At 34.1% G+C, this 18997-nt stretch overlaps 1 protein-coding gene across 3 annotated transcripts in view; it reads left to right on the forward strand.

Moving 5' to 3' along the window:
• Window positions 1-18997, forward strand: part of LOC141446970 (glucose dehydrogenase [FAD, quinone]-like) — a 52393-nt gene that overhangs the window by 11969 nt on the left and 21427 nt on the right. Inside the window, exons 1-2 of one of the 3 annotated variants that reach the window (XM_074114020.1) lie at window positions 1723-2019; window positions 2104-2330. In XM_074114020.1, the coding sequence (XP_073970121.1) occupies window positions 2115-2330 (216 nt within the window). In that variant the 5' untranslated portion in view covers window positions 1723-2019; window positions 2104-2114. Of the gene's footprint in view, window positions 1-1722; window positions 2020-2103; window positions 2331-7961; window positions 8231-18997 lie in introns of those variants that run through there. The other 2 variants (XM_074114019.1, XM_074114021.1) reach the window with 2 other exon arrangements.

The following is an 18997-nucleotide window of genomic DNA, read 5'->3' on the forward strand; positions in this document are numbered from 1 at the left end:
CTTTCATAAACATCCAATTTGGTAAATTTCCCATTCTAAATTTAGACTGTAACCCATAAATACTTGGGAAAAATTTTAATAAGGCAGCCGAAAACTTACTCGAGATTTTACAACTAGAAATACCTTGTATTTCTTGCTAAAGGAAGATTCCTTTTCGGGTGCTGAAGAGTACAGATGGAGCTGCACTATGAGGAACTTAAACATGTCCAAGACAAGAAACAATAATACCTCCGAGAGGTACTGGAAATAATTTCCAACCATCCTCAAGAGACGAGGCAGGTTTAGACGTCTGGATTATCTTCAACTTTACTAAGATACTTCTGCATAAACGAAGCATCAATTAAATTATAATTGTAATGGATACTTCCGCAACTCGAAAATTCTTAAATTTTTGGCTAATTTCAAGATTACAATATTTACCTCTTCCGGTGGATTGAAGAGAATATGGGATAGAGGTTTTTTTTTTTACGCTTAATTAATTTTTTTCGTTTGAATTATTGCTCATAACAGCTCTTGATGTCGACATTTCCCTAATACAGGATTCTGTTCTTGGTGGGAGACGCAGAGTCAGGTCAGGCGTTCTCCTTGAGAAAATGAGATCAATGAATGTAAGCTAACCAATGTTGGGCAACAAGTATGTAATTATATACATATGTATCATTTGCATACACTTAGAAAATTTGCGAACATTTATTTTAGTCGAAAATTTGGTTGGGCTCTCAGTTTTTTTGATAATATAATTTCTATTTTACAATGTATTGTGTTCGCATTTCGTTTTTAACTCACAATTTCTGGGTCTGCATTTTGGGTTTATAAGTAGCCAGTGTTTTGTTTCTTTTAATTTTGGCATATTTTTGGCGTGGATGTTTTTGGTGTCTTAGAATTCTTTGTTAAAGTAGATGTTCCCTTTGGTTTTGTGAGTTTTACTAAAAGTTTGTAAAATAAATTTGAAAACTGCAGAAGTTAAATCGCAGGCTACTGTTATTGCCTAAACATCGATGGCAGATGAATCGCATAATGTTTTGTAATGTCCAGTGGAATGCCATCCTCTTCAGTAGATATCTAGCAATTGTAGGGTTACAGGGAACGATGAGACTAAATGAGGTACCAAAAAAGGACCAACTCCCGAAGAATCAGATGCTGTAAAAAATAATAAATCATGGTAAAACTAGAAATTTTGATAAAATAAACACAACTAGCTTACACTGAGAAGAATAGTCTGTATTTCTTGATATACGAGTAGCCTAACCTGTACAGGAGGAGAGTTCGTGTCTTGTTTTCGACTTACCACGCGGGTCATGACTTGGCTGCATGCCCATTTTTTATTATTGGAATTGCCGTGTACTGTGCGCTCTGAGATGAATATCCAAGACTATATAAATCTTTAGATGTGCCCAGAACTCTGAATTGATGGACAAATAGTTACCAGCCTTAAATTCTTAAATTTATATTAGTCTGTTCATTGTAAAATGGTCAACTGCCAATAAGTAGAGTGTTGTCGAAAGAAAATCCTAATAAAAACAGTGATTAATAAAGACAAATTCCAGGTTTTAGTTAGTCCAGGTTTAGTTCCTCAGTTAGAGTCGAACGAACACCGCCCATTTCAACTATTAGGTTAATGATTACAAAGAGAGGGGATAAGCGCTTTGAATTATGCTATTAAAGAGAGAGTTCTGCACTGGGTTACCAGTAAATAAGATGACATTATAATGTGTTAGAGCTAGTTTACAGGTGGAGTTCGCGTGTGGTGCTTAATTCGTATCAAGTATAGAAGGACAATTTTGCATAATTTTAAGTTTAATTAATCTGTAACGTGATGTATGTAGTTGTGGGTACACTAAAACAAAGATTTGTACCTCTGCAGGACCTAATTTGAAATGTTAGGAGGTATTAATATCGATTTTTCGTTTGGATGTGATACTAAGATTGAGAGGCTGATATCATTGCCATTTTATGTTTTAAAAATACTTTAAAATGAAGTAAAAAATATCAATTAAAATAATTACTACATCATAAAACGTAAGAATTCGCTCAGATTGTTTAAATTTGCCATAATACCTTTCAATAATTGTAACTAAATTGTCAATGTTGTTGTTGTTACAGATATCGACAGAATGAGGTGGTGGGTGATCAGTGTGTTGGGTGTGTTGACATTGGCTTTCGCAGCGGAATATCCGCCATTATTAGCACATGTCTTGTCCTATTTAAGTCAAAATATGAGATATTCGTCCAAAGAACCACCAGACACGCCGAAACCAAAAGCAGAATATGATTTCATCATTGTTGGTGCAGGATCAGCTGGTTCAGTGTTAGCGAATCGTCTCACAGAGGTGAGTGATAAAATTTTAGTGTTTTTATTGTTAGTATTAATAAAAGAGCCCTTTATAATCAGATAGTCGCCTCTTCAATTCTTTCAAAAGTGTGCTGAAGTTCTGACTGAATGAAAAGTTGGAAGGAATAAGGTACAGTAGTGCATGGGCCTCTTTCTGCCACCTTCGGAGTCTAATCAAAAGGTTTCATCAAAAACTATTTGAAATAATTTTAATTTTTACATTGAATACAAAAAAGAATACTCCAATTTAAAGAGGCAGCGAACTGGTTCCTTGCGCGATATCTATTGTTATGCCTTGAATATTGATTTACTTTGTTGCAATTAATTCAATTTTATTTTGCAAAATTAATTTCAATACTTTTCAATAATTCTATTATAAGAGTGAATTTTCTCATCTTATTTTATTTTTAAAACAGTAATTTAGTTTTAATTTACATATCAATCATTATTATAAATTATTAATAGTCTTTTTTCTTATTTCGCTTTATTTTGAACTTAATAAGTCAATTTTTCACTCGAGTAAATAATACTCTTTCGCAATATGAATCTGATCTGGACCAATCACAGCACTTCAATCAATTAATTGGCATTTGAACGCCGGCCAACATAGTTCTAACTTTTAGACTACACTGTCCCTCATCATATAGTGAGATTAAATAAGACTCATTAAGGCAGTGGTTCTCAACCTTTCTAATGCCGTGACCCCGCGATACAGTTCCTCATGTTGCGGTGACCTCAAACCAAAAAATAATTTTGGTGGCTACTTCATAACTGTAATTTTGCTGCAGTTATGATTCGGAATGTAAATACCTGATATGCATTATGTATTCTCATTGCTACAAATCAAACATAATTTAAACGTAGTGATTAATCACAAAAACAATATTTAAATTATATATTGAGACATATTTATTACTAATTCCAATTAATAACATTAACGGCTACAACGGCGTGCGTTCCAGCTGAATAGCGCTGCTGCAGACGGTAGCGCGGCTTCTCAGCGGCTAAAGCACTGAGGAAATATGTATTTTCCGATGGCTTTAGGCGACCTCTATGTTTTGGTTGTTCGACCCCCGCCGGGGTCGTAACCTACAGGTTGAGATCCGCTGCCTTAAGGAGATAAAAAATCTACGTGAGGGCCAGGGATACCCTGCTTAGGGCTAAACATTGTGGAAATCTCTACTTCCAGCCATATTTAAACCTGCTTCAAAGTAAATTACGACATTTTTACGAATCAAAAGTAATTATCAACTAGACTCTACTAATTAATGTAGTTATTCCGGAAGTCCTAGATGGCTAGTTTATATATCTACCATCTTCTTTGTTCCATCTATTGTCTTTCTTCTTTTTTTTCTTTTATTAATTGTTTTTAATTTTTCCTTGCATATTAATTAGGTCATCTTATTAGAGACTGCAGAGAGTACTATCCTTGACTGGGTTATCATTAAGGAACATTCTGCGGGGGGGAGGGGAAATTGAGTTTAAACACAAAAAAAAATTCAAGGACTTACAAAGAGTATCCAACTTTTTGGGAGAAACGCCAAATGCGCTCCCTCCCTTTACCAAATATCTTTTTAAAATAAATACATTTGGTACCATATGATTACTTGATAGTTCTCAAATCATCACCAGTTGATTTTATAGACCTAATCACAATTTCCTCAACTACACGTTTACAAAGAACTACTTTAATGAGAGGGAGAAAAATGAAATTAATTCACTTTTTAATAGTTTTTATGCTAGACAGGAAATTTGTTCTGTGAGTTTTATTAATACTTCCGTTCTTAAATTACCGGTTTTTCTAAAAACAGAAAACCCTTTTTTCGGTCCTGCTTTTGTAATAACAATAAATCTTTAAATTTGATTTAAAATAGTAACATTTAGATCGTTCTTAACTATTTCCGTTGAGTAAAATTTACCTAAAATATAATAAAGAATGTTAAATATAATTGCTTATTACTTTGTTAAATTCTATTTTAAGCGCACAAGGTTTTTTATTTTTAATTTTCGATCGATCAGATTTTCTCGATTTTTGAATTATTACCGTGAAAAATAAAAAAAACATTTAGAAGTCCCCTGAAAAAGAGCATTACTGGGATTATCCACAAGGATACCTGAGAAGTTGCTAGCCCTTTGGTGATCTTTATGAAGAATTTTGATTTTTTTTTAAATTTAAGATTTAAAGATCTCGCAAAGATGAGCTAAAAGGATTAAAAATTTGGGAAAATATCTAAAGAATTTTATTTACGGTAGAAAACCCTTTTAATTAAACGTGAAAGGGTCGCCTTGTCTTAAATGGAAACAATGGCGCCGGTGAGATAAGACACTGAAGGTTCTAATGAGACCATTGAGATTAGACAGAGCAAAAGTACATCACTTTGCCAGTTTTCAATGCGTTTAGGACTCCGAATCTCCAAATATTCCGATATACTGAAAATGTGGTTAGATCCGAAGTGGTCGCTTTCATCCGGCATAGCAGGCACGTTTATTCCAATCCTGGTTGATTTCAGACGTTCATCCATCAACTGAATTAGATTAATCCATTTGGAGTGGATAATTTCGGCTTTAACTAAGTTTCATTGAAGAGTATTTTCAAGCCAACAAAGTATAGTGTGAGATGAAAACTTAGTACTGTACACCAAAGTGATCAATCAATCTAAGACACGGGATTGATACACCCTAAACCGGCCAGGATTGCAATAAACGAGCATGCTATGACGGATGAACTCAGCGATATTCCAACGTAAGCATAGTTCGGTATCTTTAAAAAGTTTAGTATGTTTTAGTGTTAGTTTAGTATGTATTAGTTATAAGAAGATTATCCGCTCGGCACCCTACGCTAGTTTTCTGAAGCCCTTCCGTTCCACTTTCTTAGGGCAAATTCCCTAGAACTTTCAGCGAACGACTGCGCACAGTCTTTCTGCTAGTAAACATTTTTTTAAACATTGTAAAATTACCGACTATTTTCTTAAAATATAATTAAAAAATAAAATTACAAATAAATTCAAAGAAATAAATACAATTATTAGTGCCGAAATGCAGAGCAGAAGTTTTTATAAAAACGTACGTATTTATAAAAACTATACGAGAACTATAGAAGCAACCCACCTGTACGTATAAACTACATTACTTGGTCAAGGTAACTGACCTTGTGACCAAACTTTCTCCTCCTCTGCAAGCTCTCAGACTGGCCGCACATGACGTGAGCAATTCGCATGCCTCTCATCATTTCTATCCTTCTCTCTCTTGTTTTTTATAGGTCTCTGTCTCAGTTTTAATTAGCGTGTATAATAAAAATATTTTTTTAATTAAACGATATTTCCATTTATTTTACAACATTGCAATTAACTTTCAATCTTACTTAGCGTTTGTGGTACTTCAATTTAAAGTTAATAAAAGCGAATACGTCAAACAAACGAAGCATTACAAAATTAGTATAGTTAATACAGGAATTTCGGAGAAGAAATTTTGTGGTTAGAAAAATGAAGAAATAGAAGAGATTGGAAGACAAAGATAAAAGATATGAAAAGAAGACAATAACTAGTCGGGTACAGAGTAACAGGTAGGTGGTTAGTCAAACAAGTTGAATGTAACAATGAAGAGAACAAGGGAGATGGAGCCGAAGTTGGATGAACTATAAAAGGCAAAGACAGATGAAGATAATTTGTTCTCTAAAAATATTTTCACATAATTGAGATCTCCTAAAGAAGATCTTAGGAACTATGTTTAATCTAGTTCAGGAACAGGAAGATTAATAAATAACAAAAAATAACCTTACTTAAGAAAGGAAGAAATCAGCTCAGAAGTGCACGCCGGGGTCTCAGTTTAGAGTCTAACTGGCTTGGATAGTTACTAACAAACCTCAAATGGTCCCGGGAATACTTCTTGGTCTTGGGAATTGTACCATATCTGAGAAGCAGTAACACTACTAGCTAAAGGCAAACGAAATTAGGATCATACGAGGAACTTCGCCAAATCTAATGGAAGAGCAGCTGAACAATAATGGTCGTCCAAAAAAAAGGGGCCTCCTAGGTCCTGGTCCGATGGTGGTCGTTTCAAAGTACTGCTGAAGCGCCACCAGAGGAGCTGACTTTGCGATCAGAATCCTTCCCAACCGGATGTGTCGCTTAACAAAACGGATGGTTCATTTTCCAAAAATAGTTACTACGATTTTCTCAAAAATTCTAGCAGAAAGTGCAAGTCGCGTGAGCGTTCCCATCAGAATTTTTTTATTGATTAGAAAATTATTAAATCAAATTTAGTAATATTAATATAATAAATTCATTAATATTAATTATAATTAAGGTGTTAAATAAAAAACACGCATAGAGTTGGTGTTGCTATCAGCCTCGCAATACAGCTCTGCATTGCGGTCACAACAATCTCCCCTATTAATAAGGCGCCTTTTACAGGTTGTAATGCTTAATTAATTATTCGAACTATTAAGAGCAAGTTTCAGGACTGGGGATAACCCCGTAGGGCCTCCAGTAACCCTTTAGAATTGACTAGACCTTATAATGAAAATACATTGCATCAATATTTTAATAAAACAATACAAACTAGTTAGCAAACTGTCAATGATACTGTCGTTGACACAAACCGTATAATTCCATTCTGTTAACGTCTGATAGCCTCGCAACATTATAATAGCTTTAATATTCTCCTGTTCTCTCTACTAATAGAAGTGTATAACTTTCAATTTTACGCATTGTTTAATAAAACTTAGTTTATAATTAGTAATCCCTGGTATTAATAAAATGAGCCTTTTAATTATCTAATGTTTCAATTTTAATTATATTACGGCCTCCAATTTAAATATGATGAACTAATAATATTTTGTTCAGGGTCATTCTACCGTATTTTGAATTTAAATAGTAGGATACAAAATTTAGGACAACCAGTACCTGGCGAAAAATTTTTACAAATTGATTCTCACACACCTAGAAGATAGCATTATTGAGTAACAATTTTTTTTTTAAAAAAGAAACAACTCCGAGTGCAAACATGAAATAGATTCTGCAGTTTTTTTTGGTAATTGACAAAAACGGTTCCAACGATTTTGGGTTAATCTTCATACGATCCTTACATACATGTTTTGTGTCTCGTAACTTTTATATAAAATGTTATGTGAAACATTTTACCAGAGAAATATTTGTCGTAATAATTCTAGGAGAGAATGGGCAGTTTCTTCCTCTTTACCGTCACAATAACAACAGGAATTCAATAATGTCAATTAAACTTACTTCAATTTAATCAAAACATTTGTAGGAAATCCGGGTGAGCGAAAATATTATTTTACAGAATTAATTTCTAGCTACTTACCAATATTTTGCTTGCAAAAAATACTTTTTTTCAACTGTTCTGACTTTAAGGAGTGTAATCTAAATAGTTGTTGGCGTTTTCGAAAACATTTTAAAAATGAAATTGCAAAAAGTTCAAGGCTTCTCGCTCTGTGTCACTATCGACTTTGATTTGAGGCACAGTTCTGGTTCGTCCATTATAGAGAGACTTGACGAGGCGAGGACTGCAGTGAAAGAAAGGAACTAAATGTTTATGAAGCAATTAAATAACCTTCTTATTCTAAAAATTATCTGAAGGTTATGATTGTGGTTAAGTTGGTAATCTGTTGTGGACATTTACTTTGTTCAAAACATTATACATATTTAGTGAAGTGATTTTTTCAAAAACATTTAGCGTATTTTCCAGCAATCGAGCAAAATTTTTTTTTTCTTTCATGTTCCTAAAAACTTGTTCGCAAACTCTTTTATGTTACTGTGTAACTACACGATGTACTCGCGACCATGCCATCGCCGCGCCAATATTAGTTGCCCGTAGTCGCTTCCAGAAGACGACTGGTCTTAAGAAATCCGTTTGAACAATCTTAAGAGAAAACTGTAGGTAAGCTGGAGTTAAATTTGAATATAACATTTGACTAAATATTTGTATTTGTGATGAAATCTTTACATGTTCACGCAATTCTTTCCTTTTTCAAACAGCACATTTAAAGAGAAATTAAAAACTCAACAGTTGTTGCAGTAACTTTGAAATTAGTTAGTTGAAAAGGAAACTAAAGATACAGATAAAACATAAATACTTTTATGTATCTTGATACAAGAATCACACTTAGTAATTCCTGTTAAAACTTACACACACATACACACATGCAATATTACTGTATGTTGAAATACTTAAGGACAACTGTTGCGTTTCTGTGAAGAAATCACTATAAATAGGTGTAGACAAAGTGGTCTTAAATAGATTGTTGACTTCTTGTGCGCTGAATAGGCGTGTTGTCGTCATTATTAAGATAAGAGGTGTGGTTTTTAAGAAAACAATAGATATAATGCGTTTTGCACAATAGTTTGATTAGGTCAGTATTCCCTTTGACAGTTTAAATGCTATAAATTTGATCTTATTTTTGGTTTAAGTGATTCAATAATATTTTCCAAGGATTGCACTAGTTTTTTAACGAAATTATTAAGGAAGACATTATTCAGGCATAAGATACATATGGTAGCAGTACTTATACGCTGATTTAATTGATCTCTTATCATGAAGTCAGATAATCGCTAGGCCTGGGATGTGTGAGAGGCAACGAACTAAAGAATTAAAGTGGGAATGCCGGGGTTTAGGGAATTTCTTGAGTGGAATCAGAGGTGAAAGAAACTTTTAAGGTTTCTGTGGATGTTTAAACTGGAGGCCTAAAAGGGAGCATTAACGATAGAATAGATTAACTTTGAATAGAAGGGATTGTTGTCTAAGAAAGCTGAAGCGTTTGGTTGGACCACCATAAAACGTCCAGGCAGGTTTCAAAATTATACTATGTAAAAGTTCTTTTTTAGACAATATAGTCTCTAGAGTTACTGGAGACGATCTCTTTTCAAATGTCGGTAACGTCAGTTGAGCATTGCTTTGAGTCGTTTGTGGGAATTCCAATTTAGTCATTTGTCAAGGAACACCTGAAAGGTATTAATGGATTAATGATTTCATTGAGCTGGAATTTTCCTTTTTTGTAAATTATTTTTCTAAGTATTTGAATTGGGATTGGAGATTTTCGGTGAGCCATTACTGGAAAACAATGGCCGAAAGAATAGCATCATCGGGCACCCATCTGAGGAGCACATGTTTCAGAGTGTGTGGAATTATGAGATTGCGTAGATTCTTCAAAACTGTACCATCACAGCACATTGAAGTGACCCTGAACTAGATTGTTGACGACCGGATCATTTAACTGGAACACTTCAATAATTTTATACTGTTAAAACTTGATTCCCAAAATTTTGAGTCGGAAAAAATGTTTAATGTGTAATGCGCGTTGCTTATTTGTTGATCAGACAGTCTTGGTGATATTTTGAGTTGCTTATTACGAAGTTTTGTTTATTTTCTATCTGGTGGTGTTTGTCGTCGTGACAATCTTCGTGACTTTACATTCTTATTTTTTTTTCTCATTTTGTCTGAGCTCCTCAGACTGCTTGAGAGTGTAAGGTATTTATTCCGGCCCTTGACCGATAATATATAATACTTTTTTTTTTTTATCAGCTCTTTCTAACGTTTGTTTAGGCACGGCCTAAGAAGGGCTTTGTATAGATGAGGGCTTGGCCTTCTCCTCATTGTCCAATAATAATAAATAATCTTCTCACGACCGTGAAGAGATGATCTATAGAAAAAAGAACAGCTAAAACTCTTGTTTATTTAGACAGATTGCACAAACTGTCTAGACGAGTGCAAAGTGGTTCTGAATGATAAAAGTGATGGAGCGGGAGGTAAACGAACTGTAATTTACTGAATGAACTTTCTAATGACAAACATCGTCCAGGTGGTCTGCTGTTTATGAATAAACCACTTAATTGTATTCAATAACGAATAGAGTTACTATTCTAGGCAAACTACTTTTGAACATGTTAAACTATATGATTTCTATTTATAGATATAAATAATAATGTTCATAATGATGATGATGATTTATTAAAAAAAAAACAAAATGATTTCCATTTGCTTTAAATTTATGATTGGCCAATCAGTTTCTACATCAGATTAATATGGCACTTAATTTCATAATACCGTTTTAAATAGACAACAAAAATATTTTTACATCTTTGAATACTTATTTTCGTATTCTTACCCTCAACTATCAAAATCTATTCGTGGTAACAACTAGCCTGGTCTTTTCTCTTGGTATCTTAGTACAGAATCACTGCAACCACTTGCACCATCCTAGCAGTTCAAGGCTTCTTGACAGTTGCTCATCCTGTTAGTTGGTTACTAGTTGTTTCTTCTATCTTTCTTCAAAACTATCTAAATCTCTGAAAGTGTTTACAAGCTACTGCGTATTGCAAGAACCCTCTAATGCATTCTAATTCCTCCTAATTATAGTATGTTTTTTACCATATTTGTTGGCTGATGTCGGCTATACTCTCAGCACCCAATTCTGGGACTACCAGTCGAATTTATTTTTTGTTCAAGTCTTTTTAGAGTCAACTCACTTCAAACGAAGATTTTGTTGGCTGCATTTCAGTATATCTTCTTTTATTTCCGTTTACTGTTCGTTGACATCGTTTCAAGCAACATCTCCTCACGCATTAACTAAATCTTCCAAGACAAACTAATTGGAATTTAACACTCTATAGAACGCTCTCTTTCTCCTGGATATTTTTACTAATTCCAGTGCATCCCTTAACCTCACACTAACTGCATCCTTCTCTAAATTACTGTCCTAAGATTAACGGGTCTATTACACCACCTTGGCACTTTATCTTGAATGTGCATATCTTAAATCATAACACACCACATAATGATGTGTTCAGTCGTGTCCGAGGACCTTCGGCCAGTTTGGCTAACTTCCGACTCTCGCGGGTCAGCCTCGCGCCTAATGTACGCATCCGCCTTAATTTCCTTCTATTACTTATCGCTTATTACTAAGTTATTATTTTATTCCTTTTTTATTTTCTTAAACTTTCCATCTATCTCAACTTGTTTCTGTTTCTTATGCTAAATGCGTCACTACCTATAGCTTCTATTTCCTTTCATCGATGTTTGGCTGTCTATATTCTAGACCCTTTGCCCCACTACTTCCTTTTGGACCGTGTGATCACCTTTCGAGTCTTTACAGTTCCGTGCTAGGCCTTGCTTCAGACGCTTCTCTGTACACGCTTTAGCAACTTTTAACGCATCTAAGCCCGCTTCACGTCCGCTGACACCTAACAGTACGCATCATCCGCATCTAAACGCCTCTCCAGAATATCGCTCACGCCTATTCCTCCGCATCTAGTGCACTTATTGCACTATTCCCCTTTACTCTTCCGCTTACCTCATTTCCACTTCCGATACGCTTCTCTGAGCCTGAGTCCAAATATTGCCTCCCTTTCTCAGAGCTCAACACACACACACACTTACGTCAACATATATACACGCTTCCGCTCCACAGCTTCCTTTCCTCTCATCGCTTCTCAGGCATCTTATCAACATACCTCACTCCTTGCAAAGGGTAAGTACCTTCCCCCCTTTTTCTTCTATTTCTCTTTATTTTTCTCTATTCTTCTTTGTCTACTATTATTTCGTACAGCGCCCACTTGGGCACCTTAGCATCTGGGTGTAGGCGTATTCGCGCGCCTACATGATGTATTTCCCGTCGACCCTCGCCGCACAGTCCTAGATCAAGCTTTCCAGTTTCCACCACTTCTCTAAATCATATCCGGTAATTTTTGTTTTTTGTTGAATTATTAATAAAAATGTTAAGATTATTACAATGAATTTACCAAGAATAATGCAACCAATCCCTTTAGAAAATAAAACAATGTCAATTCCTCTTTGTTCCCCCAGTTATTATAATAAAATAATTGTAACAACTTGATTTGTAGGTATGCCTGAGCGGTATCAATAAAAAAAATTGCCAATCTAAGGAAATTCAAATTCAAATTTCAATAGAAATCAGCCAATCGAAATTGCCAATCACCTGAATGGTTTTTTTTAATTCCAGTTTTAGGAGCTTTTCTCAAACATGGTTCTCCAATAATTTTCTTTAAACAATATATTATGAATAGTACACGTCTAGATCTATAATTTTTATTGGTAAAATTTAAGTGAAAAGTCATTGCAAGTCTTTCTCATTTAAACTTCTCAAATTTGCTAAAAATTGGCCAAAACTGAAGTGCCATTTTGATGAATAAGTCAATTAAATTGTTTTTTTGAAATTTCATTACTTAATCGTGGTAAGAAAACGTTATGTGAGTTTATCACGATATTTTTTTCTAATAATTTATTGCAAGATTCTTGAATTTAACAGTTCAACAATGTAGTAATGTGATAAAATATTTTGCGTTAGTAAATTCTACAGTTGAGTAAGGAATATTTATGTAGTAACGTCAGATTCACTCTGTTCGTGATTGTCCTCCTTTACAGCTGTCAAGAGAGGTAAAATACTGCAATTTTGTTACAATCGTAAAGTTAGACGTCACCTTTTAATGAATTTAATTGGAGAATTTTTTAAAAAAAAGTCCTTTTAGTGTTCACTGACTATTTATTTATTTTGAATATCCTTTAACTTGAATTATCTAATTCTCTTTCTCCATTCTAGGTGCTCTTTGTTAGAGTTAAAATTTGCTGTGAATAAACGTGTGCGCTTAGTTTTTCTAAAATTGCATTACTTTCTATAAAAATTGTTTTTAAAACAGAATGCACTCGCTGCAGTCACTGAAAATTGCAACTGTTTAGTTATATAAAAAGTCCTAGTTTCATTTTATAGTTTAACATTTATTGTATTGCATTAATTTCTGCAATATCTGTCCAGATTTATCAATTTGCAAATCTCAAAATGATTTTTATTTATATATTTAAAAGATGTGTTGCAAGAATGAATTTATATTTGTAATAGTTTAATCATCTAAATCTAAAGTAATCACACCATCTTTTCACGAATTATCCATAGTTGCATTTCTCAACGCTCTCTTAACGGTAATTAGTTACACAACTATTTAGTTTTAGTAAATCTTCTTTCCTTCTAGCGTTAATAGCGTGCGTTAAGATTTATCTGCAAGATTTATTTTTGCTGCAACGCAACCTTGGAAGGCCTTTTCTTTTAAACGCTCAATTGCAAGGCTCATAAATTTAAAGATCTGTACATCTAAAATGATTGCGAAGCCTGATTTAGTAGTTTGGATGAATAATTGTGCGTTCTCTTCTTCGGCAACCTTCAATTCAGGTGTTGGTGGATAATGCTAGAAAAAAGAAATACTTCTTCCTGCTGATGAGGCAGCAGTAGTACTCTTGCAAGCCAAATAACTTCATATCTTAATAGCATTATCGATATTATCAACAATTACGAGTATTTTTGTTGGGGTTATCGATGTTTCAAACAATGGGAAATCAACCGAAAATCATGTTCTTTAAAAATTGAGGCTGGCAATGAGTTATTGATACTCCTCCAATGGTATAGACCAGGGTTCGGCAACCTATTTTAAGTAGAGAACCATTTCTTCTTAAATAATTTTAATAAATCTTACCAAGAGCCGCAAGGATGATAGTGTAAACAAACTTTGTAGATCATTTGTATTCACAAATATTACTTTATGATATTCAATAACATTATTTTAAATATTTTAAAACTGTCCGGTAGGACATTGGTAAAAGGGTTGATCGTCAAAAACTTCACGAAAAAGCGTAACGTTGAAAAACACCCAACTTTGACAATTTTATATATTTATTTTCACATATTCAAAGTAAATAAACGAATAAATAATAACTAAACCTGTGTTTGAATGAAAATGGCGGCAGTCCTATATATTACGTACTGTATTTTAATATAATTCTATTCAATTTCAAACCTATCACATTTAAAATTATTTTTGGAAAAATATCTTTACTTTAATAAATGAAATTTTCATTTGTTTCAATAAAATTGAAATATACAATATATTTTGGGCAGGCTGAAGAGCCACAAAATTTGGATAAACGAGCCGCGGGTTGCCGACCCCTGGTATAGGGTATTTGGATTTCAGTTGTCTACAAATAGAAAAACCATTGTAGCTGGCGTCGTTACAGAATTCCTCACATTGTTCAGATGGCATTTTAAGACGCCATATAAATCACAAACCAAATTGGAAATCCCAAATTAAGTCACCAAAAAAAACTAACTGTGATAGCACTAATATGATAAAACGTGACATTTGAAGCGAATCCTGTTTGGAAATTTTAGTTTTAGCCTGAATTGGATTACGGTGCAGGTATTCACAGTGATGCATGAATAAGATTCAGAAAAAGCTGAGCGAATCTCTCTGGTGGCCATGAGATCTTAAACCCACAAATAATCTTGTATTTTGGCTGAGAGACAATCTAATAATTAAACACAAATTATAGATAAATAGAACAGAATACAGATAGATAAGATACGCCAGTAAAATTAGGCGAAATTACATTACTTTACTAAGAGAGGCCAAACGGTCCATGAAAGATGTCGTAACATTCTACGATTATCCGGGCTAGCCAGGAAGTATCCCAGATCTCACAAATGTTCGCCCCCAAAGCTTTTGCAGCACAATAACGCAGAGCAAGATCCACAGTTTGAGCCTTCTCACATGCCAGGCTGTAGCAGTAAGGAGGGAAAATGAAGTGAATTACTTTCTATAAATCTGCAAAGACAACCATCGACCATAGTCAGCAAGCTCGTCTGCTTTCTGAGCTCCTGCTGCCAGCTCACTAAATCTCTTAGAACAGAAATTTGTCATGCAAACAATATGGCATAACAAAGCCCAATACTTTTAAAATCGCGGCATTATAATTTTCTATAAAGTTTTCTTAAATAAATTTATCCAAGTAAAGTTAGATGCTAAGTTACCTTGCGAAACTTTGGCAGATGCCAAATGAAACTATTGCCTACTCTTCTTTACACCCTGACCTTTACAAATAAATTTTTAAAAAAGAAGGATCTTTCTTAACAGAGATGAAATTTCACAACCCGAAACATGTAAATTATGAACATTCTTTTTAAAAAAAAATAAATAAAAAAATATCATCTTCCCACCAAAAGAAATTAAAATTGAACATGTGTTCTAGAATTGCATAATTTTACTACGAATATATGGTGAACTTCAATTCATATTGTTGCGATAGCCATCAAATTAACCTATTTATTGTTCATCCTAGTTAACCTTGTAGAAGTTCTTAAAGAACAAGTTGTTGTCTAGAAATCACAAAATATCTGTGGTTTATCAGATTTCTTTTTTAGTACAAAAGAGGGCTAATGCCCTCGTAGCGAGAGATTCCATTTTTTCTTCACCTACAAGTAGAGTCTGAAAATTCTTTTGGACGATGGCATGATAGTCAGCCAGGGATTCGTGCAAAAAGGAAGTCTACTTTATTGCAGGAAACCTTGAAGTGTTAGAGATTAATTTCTTCAGGCGCCATAATCATTTTTCTTGAAGAAAAAGACCATCTGCTCTTGCAAAGTATCTGATCTTTTCTAGCCACTTGGAGGTCCTGGATGGGTATTAAAGGGTGAACTCAAGAAAATTTTCTTAGAAGCAGCTCTTTTCTTACTTCCTTAATCTTTCCGCAGTTCTCCTCTGGTTTAACAAAGATAAAGAAAAAAAAGGCTGTCCAACTCGTTCTAGGAGGTTGCTCCAACAGCCCTGGGGCTACAGTTTGGTCATCTCAATCCTTTTAACGCTGTAGTATGGCCTGGTACTTAAAATATGAACACCTTTCTTAATACCTGGAGCCAACCAAAGCATTATGGGCAGCGCAAAAGTGCTTTGCCAATTGGAATTAGTTCTTTTGACGTGAATACGTCTTTAAATTTGCTATCATATGGAGGCAGTTCAAAAAACCTAATGATAACAAAATCGGGGGGATACAGTTTGGCATTATAGTTTCGAATCTATCGTCTACATCCAAAATTAAATTAGACCACTGGATAGCTAAAGGATCAAAGAATTCATTACGATAAGCGAGTACTGTGACGCATCATGCGCGGTGGAGGCGGAAGCGCCGCAATTTTGAGATCATTTTGCTGCGTACCGAGATTTGCAATTAGTATAACTTTTGACTCGGAGAAGCTACGATGTTCGTTTAAGTTTTAATCGTCAGCTGTGGTCACAATCTATCGATTGTATATAAAACATTAGTGTAAAATAGTGATAGTGAATATGATAAGGTGTTAGAATAAAAAAATGTTATCAAAAATATATAATGTCGGACTATACGCGTCGAAAAGCGAAAACCAAATACAGAGATCGTGTACGGTTGGAAAGGGCTTCTCAAGAACAATCGAATGGTAATAATAAAACACCACATGACCGAGACAAGCTGTTTCGGGAACGTAAAAGAATGAATGCGGCCGAGCGGATCAACGACAGTGTCCAGTACATCTGCAGCTGGGGCTGTTGAAATTATGCAAGTGGATGATGAAATCGCTTCTACATTGACAACGGACTGTATAGGCATAGATTGTGTTCTATCGTCGATTATGAAGACACATTGGGCAGCAGCTAGTGCACGTTTCACTACGACGTTTGTCAACAATCCATTCGGAGATAAGTGGTGATGAGTGTGATCGTCTATGGTTTCTGCGCTCATTGAAGCTAACAAAAGAAAAACACTTACCGCTGCTTAATAATACTTTCCCTGAAGAGCCAGTAGCGTATTCACGTACAACACACGGCCGTGTCCATGACACAGCCACAGTTTTTTTTTTCTATACATACTAAGCTACTGCAGAGTGCCTCTACGTACCCAGCTATTCTATTTTAATATGCATGTATAAAGTAAAGTAATCGCCTATTTTTTTTCAGGCGAGGCTTAACGTCCAACTACCAATTAGGTGTCGAGGACGGAGGCGGAAGCTCATACTTTACTATAAATAATTTTATTTAACAAAGTAGTCATACCTAAGATTCGAACTGGGGATCTTCCACTTATAAAGCCACGCTCTTGACCACTAGAACCAACACACGCCCCGATATGCATATATGTGCATTGAACTTCACTTTGCCTTTGGGTACGCTGAACCTAAAAGCAACACCCATCTCTGTTGTCTCTAAGTGTATCGTGTAAGTGTTTGAGGTGTAAGTGTTGTTCGTGTTGTTAGGCTGGGATACCCGCAGGGATGCCAAGTTCCCTGAAGAAGTGGCTAGTCCACTTCCTCCTACGGGCTATCCTTCTTAATCGTACAGTATTCTAATTGAATTGCTCATAAAACGAATATTTCCGGCTAACAATACCACCCTTACCACACTTTTTCTAAATTCCGCAAAGTAAGAGAAAATAAATAGTTATTAAACAAAATTAAATACAGTTTTTTCAGGGCTGATTTATTTATTTTTTTTTTTGGAGGCAACCATAAGTAGAATTGCTTGACACGAACTTAAAAGTAAATCTCTAATTTGATTGCGCAAGTCATTGACTTAATACTAAAATGATAATTTCTTTTATATTAATTCCTGTTTTTGTATTTTTTATTTAACCTTTCTTGTCTTGATTTTAACCTTTATAAAAAACAAATATCGCACAGAATAGAAGTTATTGTTTTAGGATATTCAAGGACTAAATTTTTACATGTCTGTTTAACAAAAAAAAAATTTATATCTAGGCTAACTAAATTTGCATATGGTATAAATTCAATTTATGAACTAGTGCAGGAGGTATTGTTCATAGTTTAAACAAATATAAATCATTTCGCTACATTGCATTTTAGATTTTGATGGTGGTGATAAGGAAGTGATTTCAGCTATTAATTTCCGATAAAAATAATTTAAAAAAAGCTTAAAAACAATAAACAGTTATTTATTTAACAAGTGTGGAAAGTAGTACTTTTCCTCACGCGAGGCAGGATTTGCACGCACGAGCGAGCGAAGCGAGGCGAGTGCAAGTGCAAATTGCCGAGTGTGAGGAAAATACTTTACACTAGAGTTAAATATTATATTTTTTCTGCAACCATTAGATTTATTAACTAAAAAAATTAAAAATTTCATTTTTACAGTCTACAAAAAGTAATTTATTTATTATAAACATTTATTGTTATATTACAATTATTTACATTACTTACGTATTTACATTACTTATTACATTTTCTGCTGTTTCTTTTATTGATGGAGGAGTGTTTTCTAAACAGGAATCACTAGAATCCATTTTAAATTTCTATAAGGTAACACTATAACCCTTTTAACTGTTATAATTAAAAATATCTAATTATTTATTAAAGTATTATTTTTATTTCTATATTCCTTTCAATTTTTATTTTATTTTTTAATATTCGTTTTTTAATTATTTAGTTACGTTAAATAAGCTTATTAAAGTTTTACAGAAAATATTTATGTTAATAACAAAACTTCTTATATCAAGGAAGCACAATAAAGTTTTTCCACTCACTTGTGCGGAAAGTGACACTAATGGGAATTTCCCCCCACTAGTGTGGGAAGTTGGGCATTACACAGCTGATTTTAATTGAGTAATGAGAACTTCCCTAGATGGTTGCAATAAAAGATAATTTGAAATATCGCAACATTTTCTCTGACTGAAAAGGAGTAATTTTATAGCTTAGCAGATATGGCGGACACCTCATTGAAGGATGATACTAATTCTTTACATGAACCAATCTTTCTGAAGAAGATAACCGAATGGAAACAATCAACCCTGAATTGAGAATATCCACTTCCTGTAGCTGTTAGGTTCCAA

The sequence above is a fragment of the Rhodnius prolixus genome, unplaced genomic scaffold, assembly GCF_049639745.1.
Source record: "Rhodnius prolixus isolate KJV_2025 unplaced genomic scaffold, Rpr scaffold_7, whole genome shotgun sequence".
Classification (NCBI taxonomy): domain Eukaryota; kingdom Metazoa; phylum Arthropoda; class Insecta; order Hemiptera; family Reduviidae; genus Rhodnius; species Rhodnius prolixus.